The sequence below is a fragment of the Stomoxys calcitrans genome, chromosome 1 (assembly GCF_963082655.1).
Source record: "Stomoxys calcitrans chromosome 1, idStoCalc2.1, whole genome shotgun sequence".
Taxonomy (NCBI): Eukaryota; Metazoa; Arthropoda; class Insecta; order Diptera; family Muscidae; genus Stomoxys; species Stomoxys calcitrans.
Window position 1 is genome coordinate 51,613,136 of NC_081552.1, and position 24,985 is coordinate 51,638,120.

The 24,985-nt window shown below is 39.0% G+C and overlaps 1 protein-coding gene across 1 annotated transcript; it reads right to left on the reverse strand.

The window, feature by feature from the left end:
* Nucleotides 1-431: 431 nt before the first annotated feature.
* Nucleotides 432-1,509, reverse strand: LOC106081446 (uncharacterized). The gene is made up of 3 exons (XM_059365038.1): nucleotides 1,317-1,509; nucleotides 686-820; nucleotides 432-606 (listed from the first exon to the last, which is right to left on the reverse strand). The coding sequence occupies exons 1-3, from the start codon at nucleotides 1,409-1,411 to the stop codon at nucleotides 432-434; spliced, it is 405 nt and encodes a 134-aa protein (XP_059221021.1). The 5' UTR covers nucleotides 1,412-1,509.
* Nucleotides 1,510-24,985: the final 23,476 nt, after the last annotated feature.

Consider the following 24,985-nt stretch of genomic DNA (forward strand, 5'->3'; position numbering starts at 1 on the left):
ATAACTTGAAAAATAAAAGAATGAAAGAAATCGGAAAGCTTAAAGAAAGTAAAGCTGTAAAAAAACCTATAAAAGAAAAAGAAAGATTTATTAAAGAAGAAAACACTGAAAAGAAATAGAAAAGAAATCAAATCATATAATGTAAAATTTAAAGCTAAAAACTTAAGTCTAAAAATAAAAGCGAAAGTCAAGACTCCTCCACCTCCACTGCCACACGTATAAAAGACTTCAGCTGCTGCAATTGGCATATCCACCACTCCTGTCGCTACTCCACCGAGGGACCTAGACGCTGTCGCATACCCCAGTGTCCATAAGGTAGTCCAAAAAGTTTCTCTGACCATAAACAGACAGGCATACAGACGGTTGACTCTCGACGGATTTATTTTTGTTAAAAAAAGTTTTTTCTGAAAAAAAAGGGAAAAAAAAGGAAATTAGGTAGGGACAACATCGAGCTTTTTTTTATTACTAAGCCTTTGGTTGGGTTCTATAGAGTAACCTAAGCATGAGCTCATAGTTAGGTTAGGTAGTGGATAGTAGAGGATATTTCCTTGCCCATCAGCCAATGTTGACCTTACGGTGCTGAGAAAACAGCACATCAGAAAACCCCTAGAAAATAATAAAAGAAAAAAACTTTTTTAGACAAGAACTGACTGCGACATATACACTTAAACACGACAATACTTACCAAAGACTAGACGGACGGACGGACAAACGAGAACCTAAAAGGGACCCTACTGGCCGCAGAGGCTGCCACCAGGACCACAATACCCGGGGACTCCATTGGCATTTATCCGGAACAGTCGCCATTAGAACCAGGAACCTGAAAAACACGAGATTGAGAAATTAAATTTAAAAGCCTTAAATTTTGCTTGAAAAATAATTTTGCTAATTTTGATCCAAACTACTGTTTTTGCTTAAAGTAAATGTTTTACGAAAAATTTGTTAGTCTTGATAACTTGAATTTTAATTTCTTAACTACCTTTTCTTTGGTCATTACAAGTTTAGTTATAAATGTCAAAATTGAGAGTATCAGGGAGGTTGTGACCTCCAAATAAAGCAGTGCCGAATTTTGTACGAATGTTAGAATGAAATATTTTTGGTTTTTTTCTTTCCCATCAAGGGATAGAAGACTAAAGAAAGGGGAAGGAATGGTGTAATGAACAGGTGAGTAAGCTTTTGGGGTACTCCGATTTAATGGGCCACGGGAGTACCATGGTTTGGGGAGGTATAGGCCGAGGCATGCCATGGAAGACCGGCATGCCAGCGAACCGATAAAGACATTTTTTCTGTGTGTTTAATTTCAAGTGTTTACGTACCCGCTGTATTTGTCCACCCACAAGCTGGTTGATTTTAGTTTTTTTTTTTGTCCCTCCTTTTTGGCAATAGGTGTTGGCAAAGAACCGCGCCCCATCCACTGAGCCACAGCCGGAGCTCAACCGCCAGCAGCCAGCGCCCGCCAGCATCAATTGCCACTCCAGAGAAAAGGTGGAGCGACCTCCTATGGGGGTACGTGACACACTACGTGACACACTACGTGTAGTTAAATCGGACGATAATTGCGCCCTGTAGAGGCTCAAGAAGTCAAGACCCCAGATCGGTTTATATGACAGCTATACCAGATTATGAACCGATTTGAAGCACACTTGGAAAAATTATTGGATATCATAACAAAATACGTCGTGCAAAATTTCATTCCAATCGGATAAGAATTGCGCCTTCTAGAAGTTCAAGAAGTCAAGACCCAACATCGGTTTATATGGCAGCTATATCAGGTTATAAACCGATTTAAACCATACTTTGCACAATTGTTGGATATCATACCAAAACACGTCGTGCAAAATCGGATTATCCCAATCGGATAAGAATTGCGCACTCTAGAGGCTCAAGAAGACAAGATCCAAGATCGGTTTATATGGCAGCTATATCAAAACATGGACCGATATGGCCCATTTACAATACCAACTGACCTACACTAATAAGAAGTATTTGTGCAAAAGTTCAAGCGGCTAGCTCTACTCCTTCGGAAGTTAGCGTGCTTTCGACAGACAGACGGACGGACGGACGGACATGGCTAAATCGATATAAAATGTCGCGACGATCAAGAATATATATACTTTATGGGGTCTCAGACGAATATTTCGAGTAGTTACAAACAGAATGACGAAATTAGTATACCCCCCATCCTATGGTGGAGGGTATAATAATGATATAAGAAAAGATTTGCTCTGCTATTAGAGCGATATCAAGATGTAGTCCGGTTTGGACCACAATTAAATTATATGTTGGAGACCTGTGTAAAATGTGAGCCAATTCGAATAAGAATTGTGCCCTTTGTGGCCTCAAGAAGTAAAATAGAGAGATGGATTTGTATTTGTATATAGACCGATTCAGACCATAATAAACACGTATGTTAATGGTCATGAGAGAATCCGTCGTACAAAATTTCAGGCAAACCGGATAATAATTGCGACCTCTAGAGGCTCAAGAAGTCAAGATCCCAGATCGGTTTATACGGCAGCTATATCAGGTTATGAACCGATTTGAACCATACATGGCACAGTTGTTGAATATCATAATAAAACACGTCGTGCAAAATTTCATTCTAATCGAATAAGAATTGCGCACTCTAGAGGCTCAAGAAATCAAGACCCAAGATCGGTTTATATGGCAGCTATATGGACCGATATGGCCCATTTACAATACCAACCGACCTACACTAATAATAAGTATTTGTGCAAAATTTCAAGCGGTTAGCTTCACTCCTTCGGAAGTTAGTGTGCTTTCGACAGACAGACGGACGGACGGACATGGCTAGATCGACATAAAATTTCGCGACGATCAAGAATATATATACTTTATGGGTTCTTAGACGAATATTTCGTGGTGTTACAATCAGCATGACGAAAATAGCAGTCACTTAGCACTTAATTAAAATAGCAATCGGTTAACAAATGAGCACTTAATTGACCAGCAATGGATCTAGGAGTGAAAACTGACTGACTGTATGATGAAAAAATTTTCGAAATCGTACATGCCGGTCATGTTTACCGACTATGGAAATATGGGGCTCAAATTCATGGTATTTGGGAGTAGACCACGTATCTGATATCAACATTAGGGACCAACTCTATAGGAAACGTCCCTCCACCATAACATCCCCCAAATAGGACATATTTGTCCTATTTGAGTCTTAAAGAATGTGGAACTAAATATTTATAGATTTTAGGGCTAAAACCCCAAACCGGACATATTTGCCGACTTTTGCAATAAGGAGTTTAAATGAGATTAGAAAACGAATTTGGTATCCAATTTTGAGGCCAATGGCAGTATGGGGTTCAAATAAATGATATATAGACATATGAGGATGGAGCACGTTGCTGATATATTTTCCGGGCTTAGTGTTTGGTGGACCATCCAAATCACCAAAACACCCCTAATTGGGCATATTTACCGTCCATGTAAATAAATGGTATTTGAAAGAAGAGCACGATGTTGAAAGTTTTTCAGGGCCAAGTGTCTGGGGGACCACCTCACCCCCGAAAACACCACTAAATCAGATATAATGAGAATATCGGGCTGAAATAAAGTATGTTAAGAATGAAGTACACCTAACATCCAAACTTAAATTCTTAGACCAATTAAAATCATATGGGATTCGGACAAAGGCACTTATATTGGTAAATTGTTAGTCAAGCGATATACTATTTTCGTAGCATGGTATTTCACTAAAAAGTCTATAATTGTCGAAAAAAAAATATTCCATGGAAACTTTTGTTACATATAAAGTAGTTTTTTTTTAAAACAAATTTCGATAAATTTTCTATAAAAACTCAATTTCTACAAAATCTTTAAAGGAATACAATTTTTGAATTATTAAAAATTTTTACAACATCTTCAAAGGATTTTTTATACCCACCACCTTAGGATGGGGATACACTAATCTAGTCACTCGACTTGAAACACCTCGATATATTCGTCTAAAGCCCCATAATGTATATATCTTCCTGATCGTCTCGACGTTTAGAGTCGATCTAGTTATGTCCCTCCGTCCGCCTGTCGAAATCACGATAGAGGTCGAACGCGTATAGCTAGCCGGTTGAAATTTTGCACAGATACTTAATATTGATGTAGGTCTTCGAAGATTGTATATGGGCTACATCTGCTTAGATTTTGATAAAGCTCCGATAAAACCCGATCTACAGATTTGATTTCTTGAGCTCCTGGAAGCCGCAATTTTTGTCCGATTTGGCTGAAATTTTTCATGTGGTATTTTGTTATGACTTTCAATAACTGTGGAAAGTACTGCCCGAATCGGTTTAGGACCTGATATAGCTCCCATATAAACCGATCTTCCGGTTTGACTTCTTGAGCCCTGGAAGCCACCATTTTCATCCGATTTGGCAGAAATTGAGCATGTAGTGGTTTGTTATGACATTTAACAAATGTGCTTAGAACGGTCTAAATCGGTCTATAACCTGATATAGCTCCCATACAAAGCGATCTCCGGATTTGACTTCTCGAGCCCTTACAAACCGCAATTTTTGTCCCGAATCGGTCATGGACCTGGTATTGCTCCCATATAAACTGATCTCCCGATTTAACTTCTTGAGCCCTTACAAGACGCAATTTTTATCCGATTTGGCTGAAATTTCGCATGTGGTGTTCCGTTATGACTTTCAACCACTGTCTATAACCTGATATAGCTCCCATATAAACCGATCTCCCGATTTTTATACCCTCCACCATAAGATGGGGGGTATACTAATTTCGTCATTCTGTTTGTAACTACTCGAAATATTCGTCTGAGACCCCATAAAGTATATATATTCTTGATCGTCGTGACATTTTATGTCGATCTAGCCATGTCCGTCCGTCTGTCTGTCCGTCCGTCCGTCCGTCTGTCTGTCGAAAGCACGCTAACTTCCGAAGGAGTAAAGCTAGCCGCTTGAAATTTTGCACAAATACATCTTATTGGTGTAGGTCGGTTGGTATTGTAAATGGGCCATATCGGTCCATGTTTTGATATAGTTGCCATATAAACCGATCTTGGGTCTTGACTTCTTGAGCTTCTAGAGTACGAAATTCTTATCCGATTGGAATGAAATTTTGCACGACGTGTTTTGTTATGATATCCAACAACTGTGCGAAGTATAGTTCAAATCGGTCCATAACCTGATATAGCTGCCATATAAACTGATCTTGGGTCTTGACTTCTTGAGCCTCTAGCGTGCGCAATTCTTATCCGATTGAAATGAAATTTTGCACGACGTGTTTTGTTATTATATCCAACAACTGTGCCAAGTATGGTTCAAATCGGTCCATAACCTGATATAGCTGCCATATAAACCGATCTTGGGTCTTGACTTCTTGAGCCTCTAGAGGGCGCAATTCTTATCTGAATGGAATGGAATTTCGCACGACGTGTTTTGTTATGATACCCAACAACTGTGCCAAGTATGGTTCAAATCGGTACATAACCTGATATAGCTGCCATATAAAACGATCTTGGGTCTTGACTTCTTGAGCCTCTAGAGGGCACAATTCTTATCCGATTTGAATGAATTTTTGCACGAAGTATTTCGTTATAATATCCAACAACTGTGCCAAGTATGGTTGAAATCGGTCCATAACCTGATATAGCTGTCATATAAACAGATCTGGGGATTTGACTTCTTGAGCTTCTAGAGGGCGCAATTCCTATCCGATTTGGCTGAAATTTTGCATGACGTATTTTATTTTTACTTTCAACAACTGTGTCAAATAAGGTTCAAATCGGTTCATAAGCTGATATAGCTGCCATATAAACCGATCTGGGATCTTGACTTCTTGACCCCTAGAGGTCGCAATTATTATCCGATATGCCTGAAATTTTGTACGACGGATCCTCTCATGACCATCAACAAAGGTGTATATTATGGTCTGAATCGGTCTATAGCCCGATACAGATCCCATATAAATCGTTCTCTCTATCTTACTTCGTGAGCCCCAATGGGCGCAATTCTTATACGAATTGGCTGAAATTTTACACAGGTCTCCAAAATATAATTTAATTGTGGTTCGAACCGGACCATATCTTGATATCGTTTTAATAGCAGAGCAACTCTTTTCTTATATCCTTTTTTGCCTAAGAAAAGATGCCGGAAAAGAACTCGACAAATGCGATCCATGGTGGAGGGTATATAAGATTCGGCCTGGCCGAACTTAGCACGCTTTTACTTGTTACTTTTTGAGCGCTACCAAGCCCCAATTTTTGTCCGATTTGGCTGAAGTTGAGAATCTAGTGTTTTGTTATGACATTCAACTACTGTGCTTAGTACTGCCCAAATCGGTCTATAAACTGATCCCATATAAACCGGTCTCTCGACCATGATTGTTCGGTTCCTAGAAGCTTTAGTTTTTGCCCGTTTGACAGAAGTTTGGTATATAGAATAAAATTATGCCCTTCAACTAAATTTATTTTGTAAAAGTTTTTTGCAGAATCCATTGTGGTGGGTTCCCAAAATTCGGTCCGGCTGAACATAGCACGCTTTTACTTGTTATACCCTCCACCATAAGATGGGGGGTATACTAATTTCGTCATTCTGTTTGTAACTACTCGAAATATTCGTCTGAGACCCCATAAAGTATATATATTCTTGATCGTCGTGACATTTTATGTCGATCTAGCCATGTCCGTCCGTCTGTCCGTCCGTCCGTCCGTCCGTCTGTCTGTCGAAAGCACGCTAACTTCCGAAGGAGTAAAGCTAGCCGCTTGAAAATTTGCACAAATACTTCTTATTAGTGTAGGTCGGTTGGTATTGTAAATGGGCCATATCGGTCCATGTTTTGATATAGCTGCCATATAAACCGATCTTGGGTCTTGACTTCTTGAGCCTCTAGAGTGCGCAATTCTTATCCGATTGGGATGACATTTTGCACGACGTGTTTTTCTATGATATCCAACAACTGTGCCAAGTATAGTTTAAATCGGTTCATAACCTGATATAGCTGCCATATAAACTGATCTTGGGTCTTGACTTCTTGAGCCTCTAGCGTGCGCAATTCTTATCCGATCAGAATGAAATTTTGCACAACGTGTTTTGTTATTATATCCAACAACTGTGCCAAGTATGGTTGAAATCGGTCCATTACCTGATATAGCTGCCATATAAACCGATCTTGGGTCTTGACTTCTTGAGCCTCTAGAGTGCGCAATTCTTATCCGATTGAAATGAAATTTTGCACGACGTGTTTTGTTATTATATCCAACAACAGTGCCAAGTATGGTTCAAATCGGTCTATAACCTGATATAGCTGCCATATAAACCGATCTTGGGTCTTGACTTCTTGAGCCTCTAGAGGGCGCAATTCTTATCCGATTGGAATGGAATTTCGCACGACGTGTTTCGTTATGATACCCAACAACTGTGTCAAGTATGGTTCAAATCGGTCTATAATCTGATATAACTGCCATATAAACCGATCTTGGGTCTTGACTTCTTGAGCCTCTGGAGGGCACAATTCTTATCCGATTTGAATGAATTTTTGCACGAAGTATTTCGTAATGATATCCAACAACTCTGTCAAGTATGGTTGTAATCGGTCCATAACCTGATATAGCTGTTATATAAACAGATCTGGGGATTTGACTTCTTGAGCTTCTAGAGGGCGCAATTCCTATCCGATTTGGCTGAAATTTTGCATGACGTATTTTATTTTTACTTTCAACAACTGTGTCAAATAAGGTTTAAATCGGTTCATAACCAGATATAAACCGATTTGGGATCTTGACTTCTTGACCCCTAGAGGTCGCAATTATTATCCGATATGCCTGAAATTTTGTACGATGGATCCTCTCATGACCATCAACAAATGTGTTTATTATGGTCTGAATCGGTCTATAGCCCGATACAGCTCCCATATAAATCAATCTCTCTATTTTACTTTTCGAGCCCCCAAAGTGCGCAATTCTTATTCGAATTGGCTGACATTGTACACAGGTCTCCAACATATAATTTAATTGTGGTCCAAACCGGACCATATCTTTATATCGCTCTAATAGAAGAGCAAATATTTTCTTATATCCTGTTTTGCCTAAGAAGAGATGCCGGGAAAAGAACTCGACAAATGCGATCCATGGTGGAGGGTGTATAAGGTTCGGTCCGGCCGAACTTAGCACGCTTTTACTTGTTTTTAATTTGTTCCTTTGCATTTCCTATTTGATGGACAGTATGTGGAAAATCACTCCCACGTTTTTCCATGAGTATATTTTTTCAGCCACTCTCACAAAAACTTAAGGCTAGTTTTATAGAAGACAACAACACAACTGTAAAGGCAACAACATTAAGCAACTAATAACAAGCACCCTATATCCGTGATCCATAATAAACAATTAATTTCTGTTTTGGTGTTTTGAATAAGCATTGATAACGCTATCAAGGCATAACGTGGTCAGTCCATACATCCAGAACAATGAAAGGCAGTTTACTGTTCCCCGTTTCCCCTTCAACAAGAAATGTGCTATCAATGCCAACGAAGCCAATAAAAATGTGCCAAATTTAGGGGTTAATCAATGTTCCATTTGAATCTCAATCAACGCATGCCAAAATGACTATCATGGGTATTTCTTTTCAAAATTGTTGCATTACATAAACCATGCATCCCGACGATAATTCACAAAATTTTGAAATCCTTATATTATTGAGAAGTATTTGTTCGCAAAATTCCCATGACTTCATTCAAAATGCGAAATTTTGATTTTGTGGCAAGAGTTAGGAATTTAGCAACAAAATTATTGTCCTTTTACTTACGGTGAGATGAAAGTTGTGATTCTCTTGGCAGGGAAAAATTGCATTGAGGGTTGCTTTAGCTTATCCACTTCCTTTGTGGGAAACATCAAAATTTTACGCTTTGATTGTTAATTGGCAAATGGGTTCATTATGTTGTTATTAATTTGTGCTTGTCGCTTTAATATGCAACATCCCGCTTGGATTGGTTGTGGTTTTACATCGTGTTAACCACAATCAGGAAATTCCCATTTTGCGGAATTCGAAGTTTACCACAGATGCGGTGGTTGATTCATTGCGCGGTATTGCAATAGGATTTGGAGAAAATGTGATTTTCATTCAAAAGCAATATAAAAATTGGGTGTTATAGATATAATAAATGTGTTAAATTGTGGTTTAAATTTTGCGCAATTTTTTTTTTTTTTTTAAATTTGTCTCCACAAAATTTTCTATAAAAGTTTGTCTCGACAAATTTGTCTATAAAAGTTTGTCTCCACAAATTTTTCTGCAAAAATTTGTCTCCACAAATTTTTCTATAAAAATTTGTCTCCACAAATTTTTCTATAAAAATTTGTCTCCACAAATTTTTCTATAAAAATTTGTCTCCACAAATTTTTCTATAAAAATTTGTCTCCACAAATTTTTCTATAAAAATTTGTCTCCACAAATTTTTCTATAAAAATTTGTCTCCACAAATTTTTCTATAAAAATTTGTCTCCACAAATTTTTCTATAAAAATTTGTCTCCACAAATTTTTCTATAAAAATTTGTCTCCACAAATTTTTCTATAAAAATTTGTCTCCACTAATTTTTCTATAAAAATTTGTCTCCACAAATTTTTCTATAAAAATTTGTCTCCATCAATTTTTCTATAAAAATTTGTTTCCACAAATTTTTCCTTAAAAATTTGTCTCCACCAATTTTTCTATAAAAATTTGTCTCCACGAATTTTTCTATAAAAATTTGTCTCCACCAATTTTTCTATAAAAATTTGTCTCCACCAATTTTTCTATAAAAATTTGTCTCCACAAATTTTTCTATAAAAATTTGTCTCCACAAATTTTTCTATAAAAATTTGTCTCCACAAATTTTTTTATAAAAATTTGTCTCCACCAATTTTTCTATAAAAATTTGTCTCCACCAATTTTTCTATAAAAATTTGTCTCCACCAATTTTTCTATAAAAATTTGTCTCCACCAATTTTTCTATAAAAATTTGTCTCCACCAATTTTTCTATAAAAATTTGTCTCCACAAATTTTTCTATAAAAATTTGTCTCCACAAATTTTTCTATAAAAATTTGTCTTCACAAATTTGTCTACGCAAATTATTCTTTGGTTAACTTTTAAATTTTTTTTTTTTGTACACCTTAGGTGTTCCTCTTTTATACCCTCCACAATAGGATGAGGGTATACTAATTTCGTCATTCTGTTTGTAACTCCTCGAAAGATTCATCTAAGTATATATGTTTTTGATCATCGTGACATTTTATGTCGATCTAGCCATGTCCTTCCATCCGTCTGTCTGTCGAAAGCACGCTAACTTTCGAAGGAGCAAATTTTGCAAAAATACTTCTTATTAGTGTAGGTCGGTTGCGATTTGGTATAAACCGATCATGGATCTTGACTTGTTGAGCCACTAGAGGACACAATTCTCATCCGGTATGGCTGAAAATATGCATATGGTGCTGAGTATGATTGAAATCAGTCCATAACCTGATATTGCTGTCATATTAACCGAACTGGGGTCTTGACTTCTTGAGCTTCTAGAGGGCGCAATTCCTATCCGATTTGGCTGAAATTGGGCATGACGCGTTTTGTTATGACTTTCAACAACTGTGCTATGTATGGTTCAAATCGGTCTATATCCTGATATAGCTGCGATATAAACCGATCTTGAATCTTGACTTCTTGAGCCACTAGAGTGCGCAATTCGTATCCAATTTGGATGAAGCTTTGTTTTATATATTTTATTATGACATCCAACAAATGTGTGTAAAATGGTTCATATCGGTCCATAACCTCATAAATTGGGTTGCCCAAAAAGTAATTGCGGATTTTTCATATAGTCGGCGTTGACACATTTTTTTACAGCTTGTGACTCTGTAATTGCATTCTTTCTTCTGTCAGTTATCAGCTGTTACTTTTAGCTTGTTTTAGAAAAAAGTGTAAAAAAAGCATATTTGATTAAAGTTCATTCTAAGTTTTATTAAAAATTCATTTACTTTCTTTTAAAAAATCCGCAATTACTTTTTGGGCAACCCAATAGTTGCCATATAAACTGATCTTGAGTCTTGACTTCTCGAACCTCTAGAGGGCGTAATTATTATTCGATTTAACTGAAATTTAGCAAAACGGCTTCTCCCATGACCTTCCACATACGTGTCAAATATGGTCTGAATCGGTCTATAGCCTATTACAACTCCCATAAAGGGCGCAATTATTATTTGAATTGGCTGACATTTTACACAAACACCTCCACTATGGTCTCCAAGATTTATTTCAATTATGGTCCGAATCGGACCGTGACTTGATATAGCTCCAATAGCATAGCAATTCTATTCTTCTATCCATTGTTTGCCTAAAAAATATACCGGAAAAAGAACCCAACAAATGCGATCTATGGTGCAGGGTATATAAGATTCGGCCCGGCCGAACTTAATACGCTTTTACTTGTTGTATCTTATTTTAGACATATGTGACCGTAGTTTTTTCTTGGCTTGTAAGCCATATGATTTCGATGCTTTAATCTTAAATGGCGTCATTGTAAACCCTATTACCGATAACCGTGTCTACACGGTGGTGGTAATCTAATTAACCCTCTTCATGGGCCTGTTTAAACCGGTAACCTGACACTCAAACTAAATACATATGGAAGTAAACGTAAATACAATACCTTCCGAATAACATGAAAGTGCAGCATGACATGAGCTAATATTTTAATCAAATATTTACTAATGAAACATGACAAATGTGAGTAAATATTCCGCTCATTGTCTTTGGACCATGTAGAACATGACAAAAAATAGCTACAAAAAAGACCATACGTATTTGTTTGGGTCATTAATACCTTTCACATTCAGTGTTAAACCCTTTTTTAGACTTGCAGTGACAGAAGGTGTGTGACTCTTTGGATGTGTGTCTATCCGTCCGTCCGTCCGTCAGCTACTAGTTCTGCTCGCCAACTCTAAAGTTAGGGAAAAATCATTATTCTTGAGCATAACTACTGTTCGTTGGCTAGACAATGATTTGTATTTTTTCCGCTTTCATACGCAAAATGACAAGGTGCAACTTTTCTATGTTCTTCCCTGGGTGCATTTGGAGATTGCTGTTGATTTCCATGGAAAGGCAGGCTACTGTGTTTCGTTTTAGCGGCAATGTTCTGGGGCTGTCTGTTTCCCGAGTCTAGTATTTGAGTTTTATTTAGTCCATACTCGTCTGTCTGTGGTTGTCTCTGCTAAACACTCCATGGCTCAACTCTTCTTGGTCATATATGCTTTTCCAAATGACATTGGGCCGCCAGCAAGCAAGCCAACCAGCCAGCCAACTCCTCCTGCCTAGACATCAGCCACTGTGTTTACATACCCATGGTGTGTATTTACATGGCATTTATTCCACTCGTGTGCATTTCCTTGGAATTAACACATGTTCATTTCGAAAAAAAATACAAAAATTAAGAGAACAAAAAACAACAATGACAAAAACGAACGGAAAATCATATTTAGTCCGTATCTCTTAACATACATGGAGATTAGCAGTAGTTAGAAAACGGAAAACAGTAGCTGGGTTAAAGGAGTTTCAACTTCTAAGAAATTAAAGTGAAAAGATCAGAAAATTTAAAATAATATAAAGTTAATAGGGGAATTTTATCTTGATTTATGTATCATAGAGATTTGAGACTTGCCCAACATCCACCAAGAAACATTGGACTTGTTTGTACCGGAAATTCCAATTTTATACCAATTCGATTCTGTAAATAATTTAAAATTTCAAAGTTTTCAGATAATTCTCAAAATTGTTTGAGTGGTCATATTTATATTGCCTGTCGCTGTTATTTTGTAGTTGTTTGCTATACCTCAACCAGTGTTCTGAGCACAGACAATTGATTAGAGTAAATGTTTATGTAGATTTCAATCCAAATGTACTAATGACCAGTTACTTGCATTCTTATGTTTCTGGATGTAGAACGAAATCCAGCAGATGTTTTTGGATGTCGGCATTTTTTTTTTGGAATTATTACTCAAAATAAACGACATTGAACTATTTGACACTTGGAATTAGCATAGCTTATATAACAAATACTTAAAATAAGTCCACGCCCCTAATGAATCAAAAGCAAGTAAAAGCGTACTAAGTACTAAACAAGTAAAAGCGTGCTAAGTTCGGCCGGGTCGAATCTTAAATACCCTCCACCATGGATCGCATTTGTCGCGTTCTTTTCCCGGCATCTCTTCTTAGATAAAACAAGTAAAAGCGTGCTAAGTTCGGCCGGGCCGAATCTTATATACCCTCCACCATGGATCGCATTTGTCGAGTTCTTTTCCCGGCATCTCTTCTTAGGCAAAAAAGGATATAAGAAAAGAGTTGCTCTGCTATTAAAACGATAACAAGATATGGTCCGGTTCGGACCACAATTAAATTATATGTTGGAGACCTGTGTAAAATTTCAGCCAATTCGTATAAGAATTGCGCTCATTGGGGCTCACGAAGTAAAATAGAGAGAACGATTTATATGGGATCTGTATCGGGCTATAGACCGATTCAGACCATAATAAACACGTTTGTTGATGGTCATGAGAGGATCCATCGTACAAAATTTCAGGCATATCGGATAATAATTGCGACCTCTAGGGGTCAAGAAGTCAAGATCCCAGATCGGTTTATATGGCAGCTATATCAGGTTATGAACCGATTTGAACCTTATTTGACATATTTGTTGAAAGTAATACGTCATGCAAAATTTCAGCCAAATCGGATAGGAATTGCGCCCTCTAGAAGCTCAAGAAGTCAAATCCCCAGATCTGTTTATATAACAGCTATATCAGGTTATGGACCGTTTTCAACCATACTTGGCACAGTTGTTGGATATCATAACGAAATACTTCGTGCAAAAATTCATTCAAATCGGATAAGAATTGTGCCCTCTAGAGGCTCAAGAAGTCAAGACCCAAGATCGGTTTATATGGCAGCTATATCAGGTTATGGACCGATTTCAACCATACTTGGCACAGTTGTTGGATATCATAACAAAACACGTCGTGCGAAATTCCATTCCAATCGGATAAGAATTGCGCACTCTAGAGGCTCAAGAAGTCAAGACCCAAGATCGGTTTATATGGCAGCTATATCAGGTTATGGACCGATTTGAACCATTCTTGGCACAGTTGTTGGATAAAACAACAAAACACGTCGTGCAAAATTTCATTCTGATCGGATAAGAATTGCGCACGCTAGAGGCTCAAGAAGTCAAGACCCAAGATCGGTTTATATGGCAGCTATATCAGGTTATGGACCGATTTCAACCATACTTGGCACAGTTGTTGGATATCATAGAAAAACACGTCGTGCAAAATGTCATCCCAATCGGATAAGAGTTGCGCACTCTAGAGGCTCAAGAAGTCAAGACCCAAGATCGGTTTATATGGCAGCTATATCAAAACATGGACCGATATGGCCCATTTACAATACCAACCGACCTACACTAATAAGAAGTATTTGTGCAAAATTTCAAGCGGCTAGCTTTACTCCTTCGGAAGTTAGCGTGCTTTCGACAGGCAGACGGACGGACGGACGGACGGACGGACGGACGGACAGACGGACGGACGGACGGACGGACAGACGGACGGACATGGCTAGATCGACATAAAATGTCACGACGGTCAAGAATATATATACTTCATGGGGTCTCAGACGAATATTTCGAGTAGTTACAAACAGAATGACGAAATTAGTATACCCCCCATCTTATGGTGGAGGGTATAAAAAGATATAAGAAAAGATTTGCTGTGCTATTAGAGCGATATCAAGATATGGTCCGGTTTGAACCACAATTAAATTATGGAGACCTGTGTAAAATGTCAGCCAATTCGAATAAGAGTAGAAATAAAAACGGATGAATTTCAGGCTACCACAATAAAAATATTCACTAAAAATGAAAATTTACTCATAACAGCTCTCTACAGTCCACCGAAACATCAAATTAAATACGAACAATATAAACAGCTGATAGAAAAACACAACGACAGGCACATTATTGGAGGCGACTTTAACGCCAAACATACTCACTGGGGATCCCGATTAACAACTACAAAAGGCAGAGAACTACTCAAAGCGTCGAATGATACTGGTTGCTCAATAATCTCATCAGGTACACCAACCTATTGGCCAACTGATACAAACAAAATTCCCGACTTAATATACTTTTTTCTGGTCAAAAAAATATCGACGTCCCGAATAAAAATAGAAAATGGTTTTGATCTAAGCTCAGACCACTCTCCAATCTTCCTTACACTTTTTGAAAAAATACTAACAAAAGAGCCTCCACCCTTTTTGATAAATAAATTTACCGACTGGCAATATTTCAATTTAATCTTGTGGAATGCAGATTTGAAAGTCGAAGCACCAATCTCTGTAGACGATTTGGAAAATGAAGTTGAAATACTAACTGCAACTATTCAGAAAGCCGCATGGCAAAGTACTCCTGATTATCGAAGTACTGCTTCTGAACAAACCTACCCGGTATATATTAGAGAAAAAATTCAACTGAAACGCAAAATACGTAAGAAATGGCAGCAAACTAGACATCCGTCATACAAGACACTCTTAAATAAAATCACTAAGGAACTCAGTGCAGAAACCAAACTTTTCAGAGATATGGAACTTAGGCAACATCTGTTGTCGTTAACAACTGATAAAAGTACCGACTATTCACTTTGGAAAGCAACAAAAGGAGTTAAGAGGCCTGTACCAAGAAATTATCCAATAAGAAAAGATGACGCATCATGGGCCAAAACGAATATGGAAAAGGCGCAAATATTTTCAGAACACATGGAGAACGTTTTCTCCAATAACAATGAAGTTCCAACTAATGGTAATGAAGGTATAGGAAATTTCGAACAAAGCATCGAGAATGTTACAGTTGGTGAGGTATATGCAGAAATAGGCCGTATGCAGCTAAAGAAATGTCCAGGTTTCGACTTAATAAATACTGAAATACTAAGAAATCTTACATATAATTGCATCATTAAAATAACCCAATTATTTAATTCCTGCTTCAAGTTAAGAAGAATGCCAACTTTTTGGAAAATTGCAGAAATCCGTATGATACCTAAACCAGGTAAACCTACAACAGAGGTAACCTCATATAGACCAATATCTCTACTACCAATGTTATCCAAACTGCTAGAAAAACTGTTTTTGAGTCGTTTAAACCCCATTATTGCAGAAAAAAATCTCATACCAGACCATCAATTTGGTTTTAGAAATTCCCATTCAACTATTGACCAGATACACCGCATAACTAATACTATTGAACAAAGCTTTGAGGATAAAAAAATATGTTCTGCTGTATTCTTAGATGTGTCGCAGGCTTTTGACAAAGTATGCCATGTCGGGCTTATAAGGAAATTAAGCAGGATGTTGCCTGAAATATATGTTGAATTTCTAAAATCATTCTTATCGGATAGATTCTTCAGAATTAAACAGGATGACTCCTACTCAGACATGAAGAAAATTGGTACAGGTGTGCCTCAAGGAAGTATCCTAGGTCCCGTCCTATATCTTTTATACACTAGCGATTTGCCAGAACCACCAAACTCAGTCATTGCAACTTTTGCGGATGATACTGCTATACTTGCTGTGGCAGATACAGAGGAGCAAGCAATCACTAAATTGCAACAAGCTCTTAATGAAATAAATCGTTGGGCCTCTGTTTGGCAAATAAAGTTGAACCATTCGAAGTCGGTTCATGTAAACTTTACAAATAAAGCTACCAGGAACATCCCCGTGCATATAAATGGAGTCAGTATCCCTTATTCGGACAATGCGAAATATCTTGGTATGACCCTGGATTCGAAATTACGCTGGAAAGCGCATGTCAAGAAGAAAATCGAAGAACTTAATATTAAATGGTCAAAACTCAAATATCTTATGGGCAGGAAATCTGAACTTTCCATTCAAAACAAATTACTTTTATATAATCAACAATTAAAACCAATATGGCTATATGGCATCCAACTATGGGGTTGCACGCATAAGAAATATATCTACATGATTCAAAATTTTCAAAATAAAGTACTAAGGAGCATAGTTAACGCCCCTTGGTATGTTCGCAACAGTGATCTCCATAGAGACCTCCGCATGAACACAGTGTCAGAGGAAATATCAATTGCAGCAACGAAACATGATGCCAGATTACGCCTTCATGTAAATCCAGAAGCCATTAATCTCAATGATCCAAGTACCAGACGTAGACTGAATAGAACTAAACCCTATGATCTCTTAATATCATGAGCTTTAAACTTATTTATTTTCTTTTTGTTTCCAATGTAAAATAAATTTTCAGATAGATTATATAAAATTTACATATTTTCAATGATAATTATGTTAAATTTGAAAAAAATTGCTTGTTAGCTTCTTATTGAAAGCTAGTTGCAATTAAAATAAAAATAAAAAAAAAAAAAAAAAAAAAAAAAAAAAATAAGAGTTGCGTCCTTTGGGGGCTCAAGAAGTAAAATAGAGAGATCGATTTATATGGGAGCTGCATCAGGCTATAGACCGATTCAGACCATAATAAACACGTATATTGATGGTCATGAAAGGATCCGTCGTACATAATTTCAGGCAAATCGGATAATCTTGACTTCTTGAGCCTCTAGAGTCAAGAAGTCAAGATCCAAGATCGGTTACTATGGCAGCTATATCAGGTTATGAACCGACTTGTACCTTATTTGACATAGTTGTTGAAAGTAACAATAAAAAACGTCTTGTAAAATTTCAGCCACATCGGATAGGAATTGGGCCCTCTAGAGGCTCAAGAAGTCAAGACCCAAGATCTGTTTATATGACAGTTATATCAGGTTATGAACCGATTTGAACCATACTTGGCACATTTATTGGATATCATAACAAAACACGTCGTGCAAAATTTCATTCCAATCGGATAAGAATTGCGCACTCTAGAGGCTCAAGAAGTCAAGCATCCAGAGAGCGCAATTCTTATCCGATTTGTCTGAAATTGTGCATGAAGTGTTTCGTTATGACTTCCAACAACTTTGCTGAGCATGGTTTAAATCGGTCTTTAACCTGATATAACTGCCATATATGCCGATCTTGAATCTTGACTTCTTGAGCCAATAGAGGGCGCAATTCTCATCTGATTTGGCTGAAATTTTGCACAACGGCTTCTCCTATGACCTTCAACATACATGTCCAATATGGTCTTAATCGATATATAGCGATCTCCCGATTATGCTTCTTGAGCCCCTACAAGGCGCAATTCTTTTCGCAATGGACTGAATATATCAAGTTATGGTCCGATTCGGACTATAAGTGATTTGAATGTTGAAGACCATAGTAGAAGTCATTGGGTAATATGACTTCTACTATGGTCTCCAACATTCAAATCACTTATAATCCGAATCGGACCATAACTTGATATACCTCCAATAGCATAAAAATTCTTATCCATTATTCCTTGTTTGCCTAAAAATATATACCGCGCAAAGAACTCAACAAATGCGATCCAGTGTGGAGGGTATAAAAGATTCGGTCCGGCCGAACTTAGCATGTTCTTCCTTGTTTTATTCTACAAACCAAACTTCTGTCATACCAGCAAAAATTAAAGCTTCTAGGAATCGAACAAGGATAATCGCGAAACCGGGTTATATGGGACCTAGATGAGGTTATAAGCCGATTTGGACAGTACTAGACGCCGCTCACTTGTTGGAAGTCATAACAAAACACTACATGCTCAATTTCAGCCAAATCGGACAAAAATTGAGGCATGTAAGGACTCAAGAAATCAAATCGGCAGATCGGTTTATATCGGAGCTCTACCATGTTATAGACCGATTTGCACCGTACTTGGCACAGTTGTTAAAAGTCATTACAGAACACTACGTCCAGGGGCTCAATAAGTCTAATCGGGAGATCGGTATATATGGGAGCGATATTAGATTATATCCCGATTTGGAACGTACTTGGCACAGTACAGTTGTTGGAAGTCATAACAGAGCATAATCTGCAAAATGTAGCTAAATCTGACAAAAATTGAGTCTTGTAAGGACTTAAGAAATTAAATCGGCAGATCTGAGGCCACAGCCATCACGGAAGGGGAAGATGGTCGCTGAGAATGGTAATGAGCCGCCCTCTTACGTGGCAAGTAAGCACTACAGAGATGAGCTGACTTATGCAGTCATCAATATTGGTTGTGCATCTGGCAAGATTCCACCAGATCATCGGTCCCAAGTAGAGGATCTGGTTAACGGTAGGGTACATGTATGGAACTCTGTAGAGGGTCGTCCCATACATATGATGAGCTGCGAGTTTACAGGGGACATCTTTACGCTGCGTTTTGCGTCGGCGGAATGTATTGATATCGTCAAACAGCTTATCAGAGGTATTCACGATCCCTGGGAGGGCGCAAAGCTCGACCTTGTGAGAAAGATGGATATCCCCCAGCTCACAAAGGCTGCGGTCTTCATCAAGGGATGGGGCAGTAAATTTGCGACGGAACGCATGTTGGGATTCTTGGGCAAGCACAACGTAGGTTTGGTCGCAGAGAAGTGGGCGGTCTTCCACAGGGAGGAGAAGGGCGAAGGAACTCTCTTTGTGGTTGGCATTTATCAAGTCTCCGTGACGAGTTTGGCTAAGACTAAAGGCATGGCGCACTGCGGGAGCAAAGCTGTCTTTTTCAAGACTGGGAAGACTAGGATAGGCAGAAATATTCATTCTGCGACATCAGGCCGTGCAGTGGCAGGTGACTCAACACCGCCCAACAAACAGGGGGCCGACAACGAGCCAATCACGGCATCTCACAATAATGGAAAGACTAGGAGAAGCAGAGATCATAATACTAAAATATCAGACAGTGCAGTGGCGAAAGACCCAACACAGCCTAACCAACAGGATCCCGACGGCGGACCCATCACCGACTTAATGATTCGGAGTACTGGGATAGGTAAAGATCCCAATATTGGAACATTACGCAGCGCAGCGACAGGAGTCTCATTGCAACCCAACGAACAGGGAGCCGATGATCGTACCATCACATACTCCCAAGAAGCCCATTTACTTAAGATGTGGAAGGCTAAGATAGGCAAAGATCCTAGTATTGAAACATCAGGCAGTAAAGGGAATAGAAACCCAACACAGCTTAACGAACAGGGACCCGACGAACCATTACCGACTTTATAAATAGTCGGAAGACTTGACTAGGCAAAGAACCTAAAACGATGACATCAGGCAGTGCAGTGACAGGAAAGTCAATGCAGTCTTAAGAACAGGAAGCAGACGATGAGATCATCACCTACTCCCAAGATGCCCATTTACTGGAGGACCAATGATTGAGGTAATCCAGATAAACCTCCACCGGAGCGAGACTGCTACACGGAAAATTATATATTTTCCCCAGGGAGACAGTAGACCATACCTGGCATCACTTTATCTGCCTTTCGACTCTCCGACACCGCCACCCACGTTGGAGCTGCAACGGCTGGTGAGGAAAGCAAAACAGAGAGAAACGAGGTACTAATAGGATGCGATGCGAACTCTCACCACATTTCGTGGGGTAGTACCAACCCTAACAAGCGAGGCCAAGCCCTGGCAGAGTACTAACGACCTAATAACACATAATATTGGTAACACCGCTACCTTTGTTAATAGGATTAGGGAGGAGGTATTAAATGTGACGATATGTTTAGAAAATCTGATCGATGAGATTCAGGATTAGAGGGTCTCCATGGAACACTCTTTCTCTGACCATCGCTACATTAGGTTTGGAATAGCACGGCCAGCGCCGAATCCGATAAGCTTCCGGAATAAGTTGAAAACCAAATGGACCAAATTCGGAAGGCTACTCGGAAGATGACTTGGACAAGATAATTTAGATTGTCCAAGCATAGAAGAGACTGACAAAAATGTCAATAGGATTACGACTGCACTGGTGGGGTCCTTCAAAGAGAGTTGTCCTCTTCGAAAAAGGAAATCAGCCCAAGAAAAACCCAGGATAACCGGGGAGATTCGCTTTATTGGGAAAGAGGTCCGCATAATTTTTAACAGAGCACGTCGTAAAAAGCGGAAGTTTATTGGGATGTGTATTACACACAGCTCAAGGAATACAATAAGATTACCAGAGCGGCAAAACGTGCCTCCTGGAAGCTTTTCTGCGAACAGGTCGATAGCGTCAATGACGCCGCCAAGATAAAAAAGTTTTTCTCAAAAACCCATGTCCAAACTGTAACTTTAGTAGACGACATGGGAGTGAGAGCAGAGACAACGGAGGACATGTTCAGGCTTTTGATGAAAACCCATTTACCACACGATACTACGGGACTCACGCAGACACCGGAATCTTGGAATAATGACGTTGATCGAAGGTTTATAGTAACGGAATTTATGAAGAAGGAATCCTTGAGGAGCTTCAAACTATTTAAATCACAAGAGGCAGACTATCTGGCGCCTCGTCTGGCCAAAATTTTCACAGCGAGCCTAAGACTTTCATATACTCCGAAAGCCTGACAGGACACGAGGGTTGTGTTTATACTCATGCCCGGCAAGGCAGGTTATGCGACACCAAAGGCCTACAGACTCATTAGCCTTAAGTCCTTTCTACTCAAAACCATGGAACGTATTGTGGACATGATAAAGAGTAGGACATCCAGCGAACAGCTTACATACAAATAGCATGCATATGTCAAGTGAAGGTCGGTAGAGACTGCCCTGCACGAGGTTGTGCATAAAATAGAAGAATCCTTCTATGCCAAAACGTACACACTGGCTGTATGCATTGACATCGAGGGGGCTTTTAACAATGTGCGGACCGACACACTGATCCAATCCTTAGACCAGAACCGGGTGGACCCGGTCCTTAGAAGGGGGATAAACCATATGCTAAGGAACAGGTGGATAAATTGTGCGTCCAATGGCATAAATATAAGGGAGAAAGTGGCACAGGGCACGCCACAGGGGAGCATTTTATCGCCACTCCAATGGATGACCACCATAAATGACCTATTACGGATGCTGACTGAGGAGGGATTTGAACCCGTCTGCTACGCATACGATGTTATAATACTTCTAAAGGGTAAGGATCCGAACGACCTATGCAGAAGGGCCGAAAGGGTCTTGCATATGGCATATGTCTGGGCTAGACCCAGAGGTTTCAATGTTAACCCAGAGAAGACTGAATTATGCCTGTTCACGAGGAAGACGAAGGGCCAATTAAACGCACCACATTTCCTCAATAAGACGATTTGGATATCTGACAAGGTCAAATACTTAGGTGTGAGCTTGAACAGGAAACTGTATTGTGACACTTCATTCAGGAGCGTACTGAGAAGGCTCACAGATGTTGGGCACTATGTAGATGGGCCGTAGGGTCGAAATGGGGCCTGAATCCGAGGATAGTCCACTGGCTCTACAGGAGCGTGATTAGACCAATACTTACTTACGCCTCAGTAGTTTGGTGGAGTGCTATGGAGAAAAAGTGCAACATAAGGGCAAAACAACAGGTTCAGACGGAGCTATGAGGACCACGCCCACTACGGCACTGAAGACTATTCTAGATATCCGACCCATTGACATACAGATTAAGTGTGAGTTAGTGTGAGATGGGATAATGGATTGAGGATGGGAGCAGCTCATACCATCGCGGTATAATCGAGGCGACCATAGGAAACTTGGAAGGAAGGGAAGACGCTTCCGATCGGATACCTGAGATGAACCTTCAAGTCGAGTGCGACGCACTGGTGCCATCGGCACAGTCTTGGATTGACGGAACTCCAGTATTGCCATCTGTAAGATCATGTTACACGGACGGATCAAAGCTAGAGGACAGAGAGGGCCTGGGGGTTTACATTGAGAACCCAGGGACTGAGATCTGTTTTAGACTGCCTGACGATAGTACGGTCCGGCAGGCGGAGATCCGGGCCATCACGGAATGCGTGAAGTGGTGTGGTGATAACGCAAGGACGTCGAGTGTGAACATCTTTACCGACAGTAAAATTGCTATAAGGGCAATAACAACCAGGACGGTTAGGTCACGAACAGTCTTGCAGTGTAAGAAGGAGATAAACGCCTTCTCTGAGGATGGGAAAATCCGCATCGTTTGGGTGCCGGGCCATAACGGAGTAAGGGGAAATGAAAGGCCAGACGTTTTGGCGGTGAAGGCCAGAGGACTGCCGTCAATAAACCTGGTTAACCCGAAGTATTTTGGGTCGACGCAGTCCGAGTTAAGGGAGTGGGCGACGAATGCGCGTGCAATATTGTGGAACAGCGCAACGGTCGGTAGGACGGCGAGAATCCTATGGGGGGATCCAGATCGTGAGAAGACGAGGCTATTACTGAAAGGAAATAAGAAGGAGGTCAGTATAGCTATTGGTATCATAACGGGACACATAGGACGGCAAGTGATAGCATGTGTAGGGCATGCGGGGAAGATGATGAGACGTTGGACCATTTGCTTTATCATTGCCCGGCTTTCACGTCTAACAGATACCGGCACTTAGGTGGAGACATAATACCAGACATGAACCAACTTAGGGGAGTGGTATTGAAAAAAATTAAGGATTTAGTAAGTAGCACGGAATTCCAAACTTAATTTTTTTTAGAGTTTACTTTATAGTTTTTAGACCGCACAACAAGCCGATTACTGCGTTAGGTGTATGTCCATTGTGGCATGGGGCGGATTGATATATGCACCCTCTTTTCAACCTAACCTAACGTAATATTAGATTATATTCCAATTTGGACCGCACTTGACACAGTTGTTGCTAGTCATAATGGAATACTATCTGGAAAATTTTAGCCAAAGCGAACAAAAATGGCGGCTTACATTTGCTCAAGAAGTCAAATCGGAAGATCGGTTTATATGGGAGCTGTATCCAAATCTGAACCGATATGGCCCATTTGCAATCTTCGACAAACTTCATCAATATAAAATAGCAGTGCAAATTATAAGCGGCTGGTGGTGGGTATATTTAAATCAAATGCAACAAATAAAATTTGGCAATCGAGGATTTTATATTAAAACCATTTCGACACAAATTTTGTGTAGAGTCAAATTTTTACAGAAAGATTTTTGTGGATAAAAAATTTGATAGAAAAATTTGTGTTTACAAAATTTTTATAGAAACAGTTGTGTAGACAAATTTTTATACCAAAATTTGTGTAGACAAATTTGTGTAGAAAATTTTTGTAGAAAAATTTGTGTAGAAAATTTTTGTAGAAAAATTTGTGTAGAAAATTTTTGTAGAAAAATTTGTGTTTTCTTTGAATTTTCGTTTATTTTTGTGGTTATTCCCTCTTCTCTACATGTATACCAAAATAAACAGAATTCAATAAAATAATGACTGATGTGCTTTTTAGAATCGCTTTTTATCTCCTGTATTCAAGTCACTGAAATTTGATGCTTCAGATGGATAATTTATTGTGGAGGTTAACCAACTCTAAACGACATACTAACGTCATAAAGTCTAAACATGTTGGGAGTAAAACTCATTTGAATTTTATGGTGGATTCTAGATGATGTTGCAACAGAAACTCTCCGCCACAAGGCATGCAACTTTAAACCCAAGTCAAAACAAGACCGTAATAAAAATTCAAATAGAAACTACAACTATCGGAGATGGATCAATAAAAAATTTATGTGATTTTGGATGACGATATTTAAAAAGTTGTAAACACCACATTACAATAAAACAAAACAGCTAACCAAGCAATCTGCTAACCAGCCAGCAGGCATAGCTTGCTAGGAAAGGTTTGTTGGGAATACACGATAGAGGCGAAGCAATGACTCTCATATCTTTTAAAATTCAAGATAGAACCCATAAATGCAGGCATCATGTTGCTTATATTGATTAGAAAATTACCATAAAATTTATCAAATTTGGAGGCAAGTATTTAGATGGAACATTAGATAAGATGGCATTGGGTAAAGGTAAGTAAGGTAACAGGAGAAATTTGATACTGAGTTGTAAGAATAGAAATTGTTAATTAATTGAGG

What these genes read in the sequence shown, in the direction of transcription:
- LOC106081446 (XM_059365038.1), bottom strand. Translation starts at nt 1,411, where the DNA reads ATGGGGCGCGGTTCTTTGCCAACACCTATTGCCAAAAAGGAGGGACAA. An exon ending in TGGGTGGACAAATACAGCGG is followed by an intron (nt 821 to 1,316) that starts GTACGTAAACAC and finishes CGTGTTTTTCAG; the next exon opens with GTTCCTGGTTCTAATGGCGA. An exon ending in GTCCGTCCGTCTAGTCTTTG is followed by an intron (nt 607 to 685) that starts GTAAGTATTGTC and finishes ATTATTTTCTAG; the next exon opens with GGGTTTTCTGATGTGCTGTT.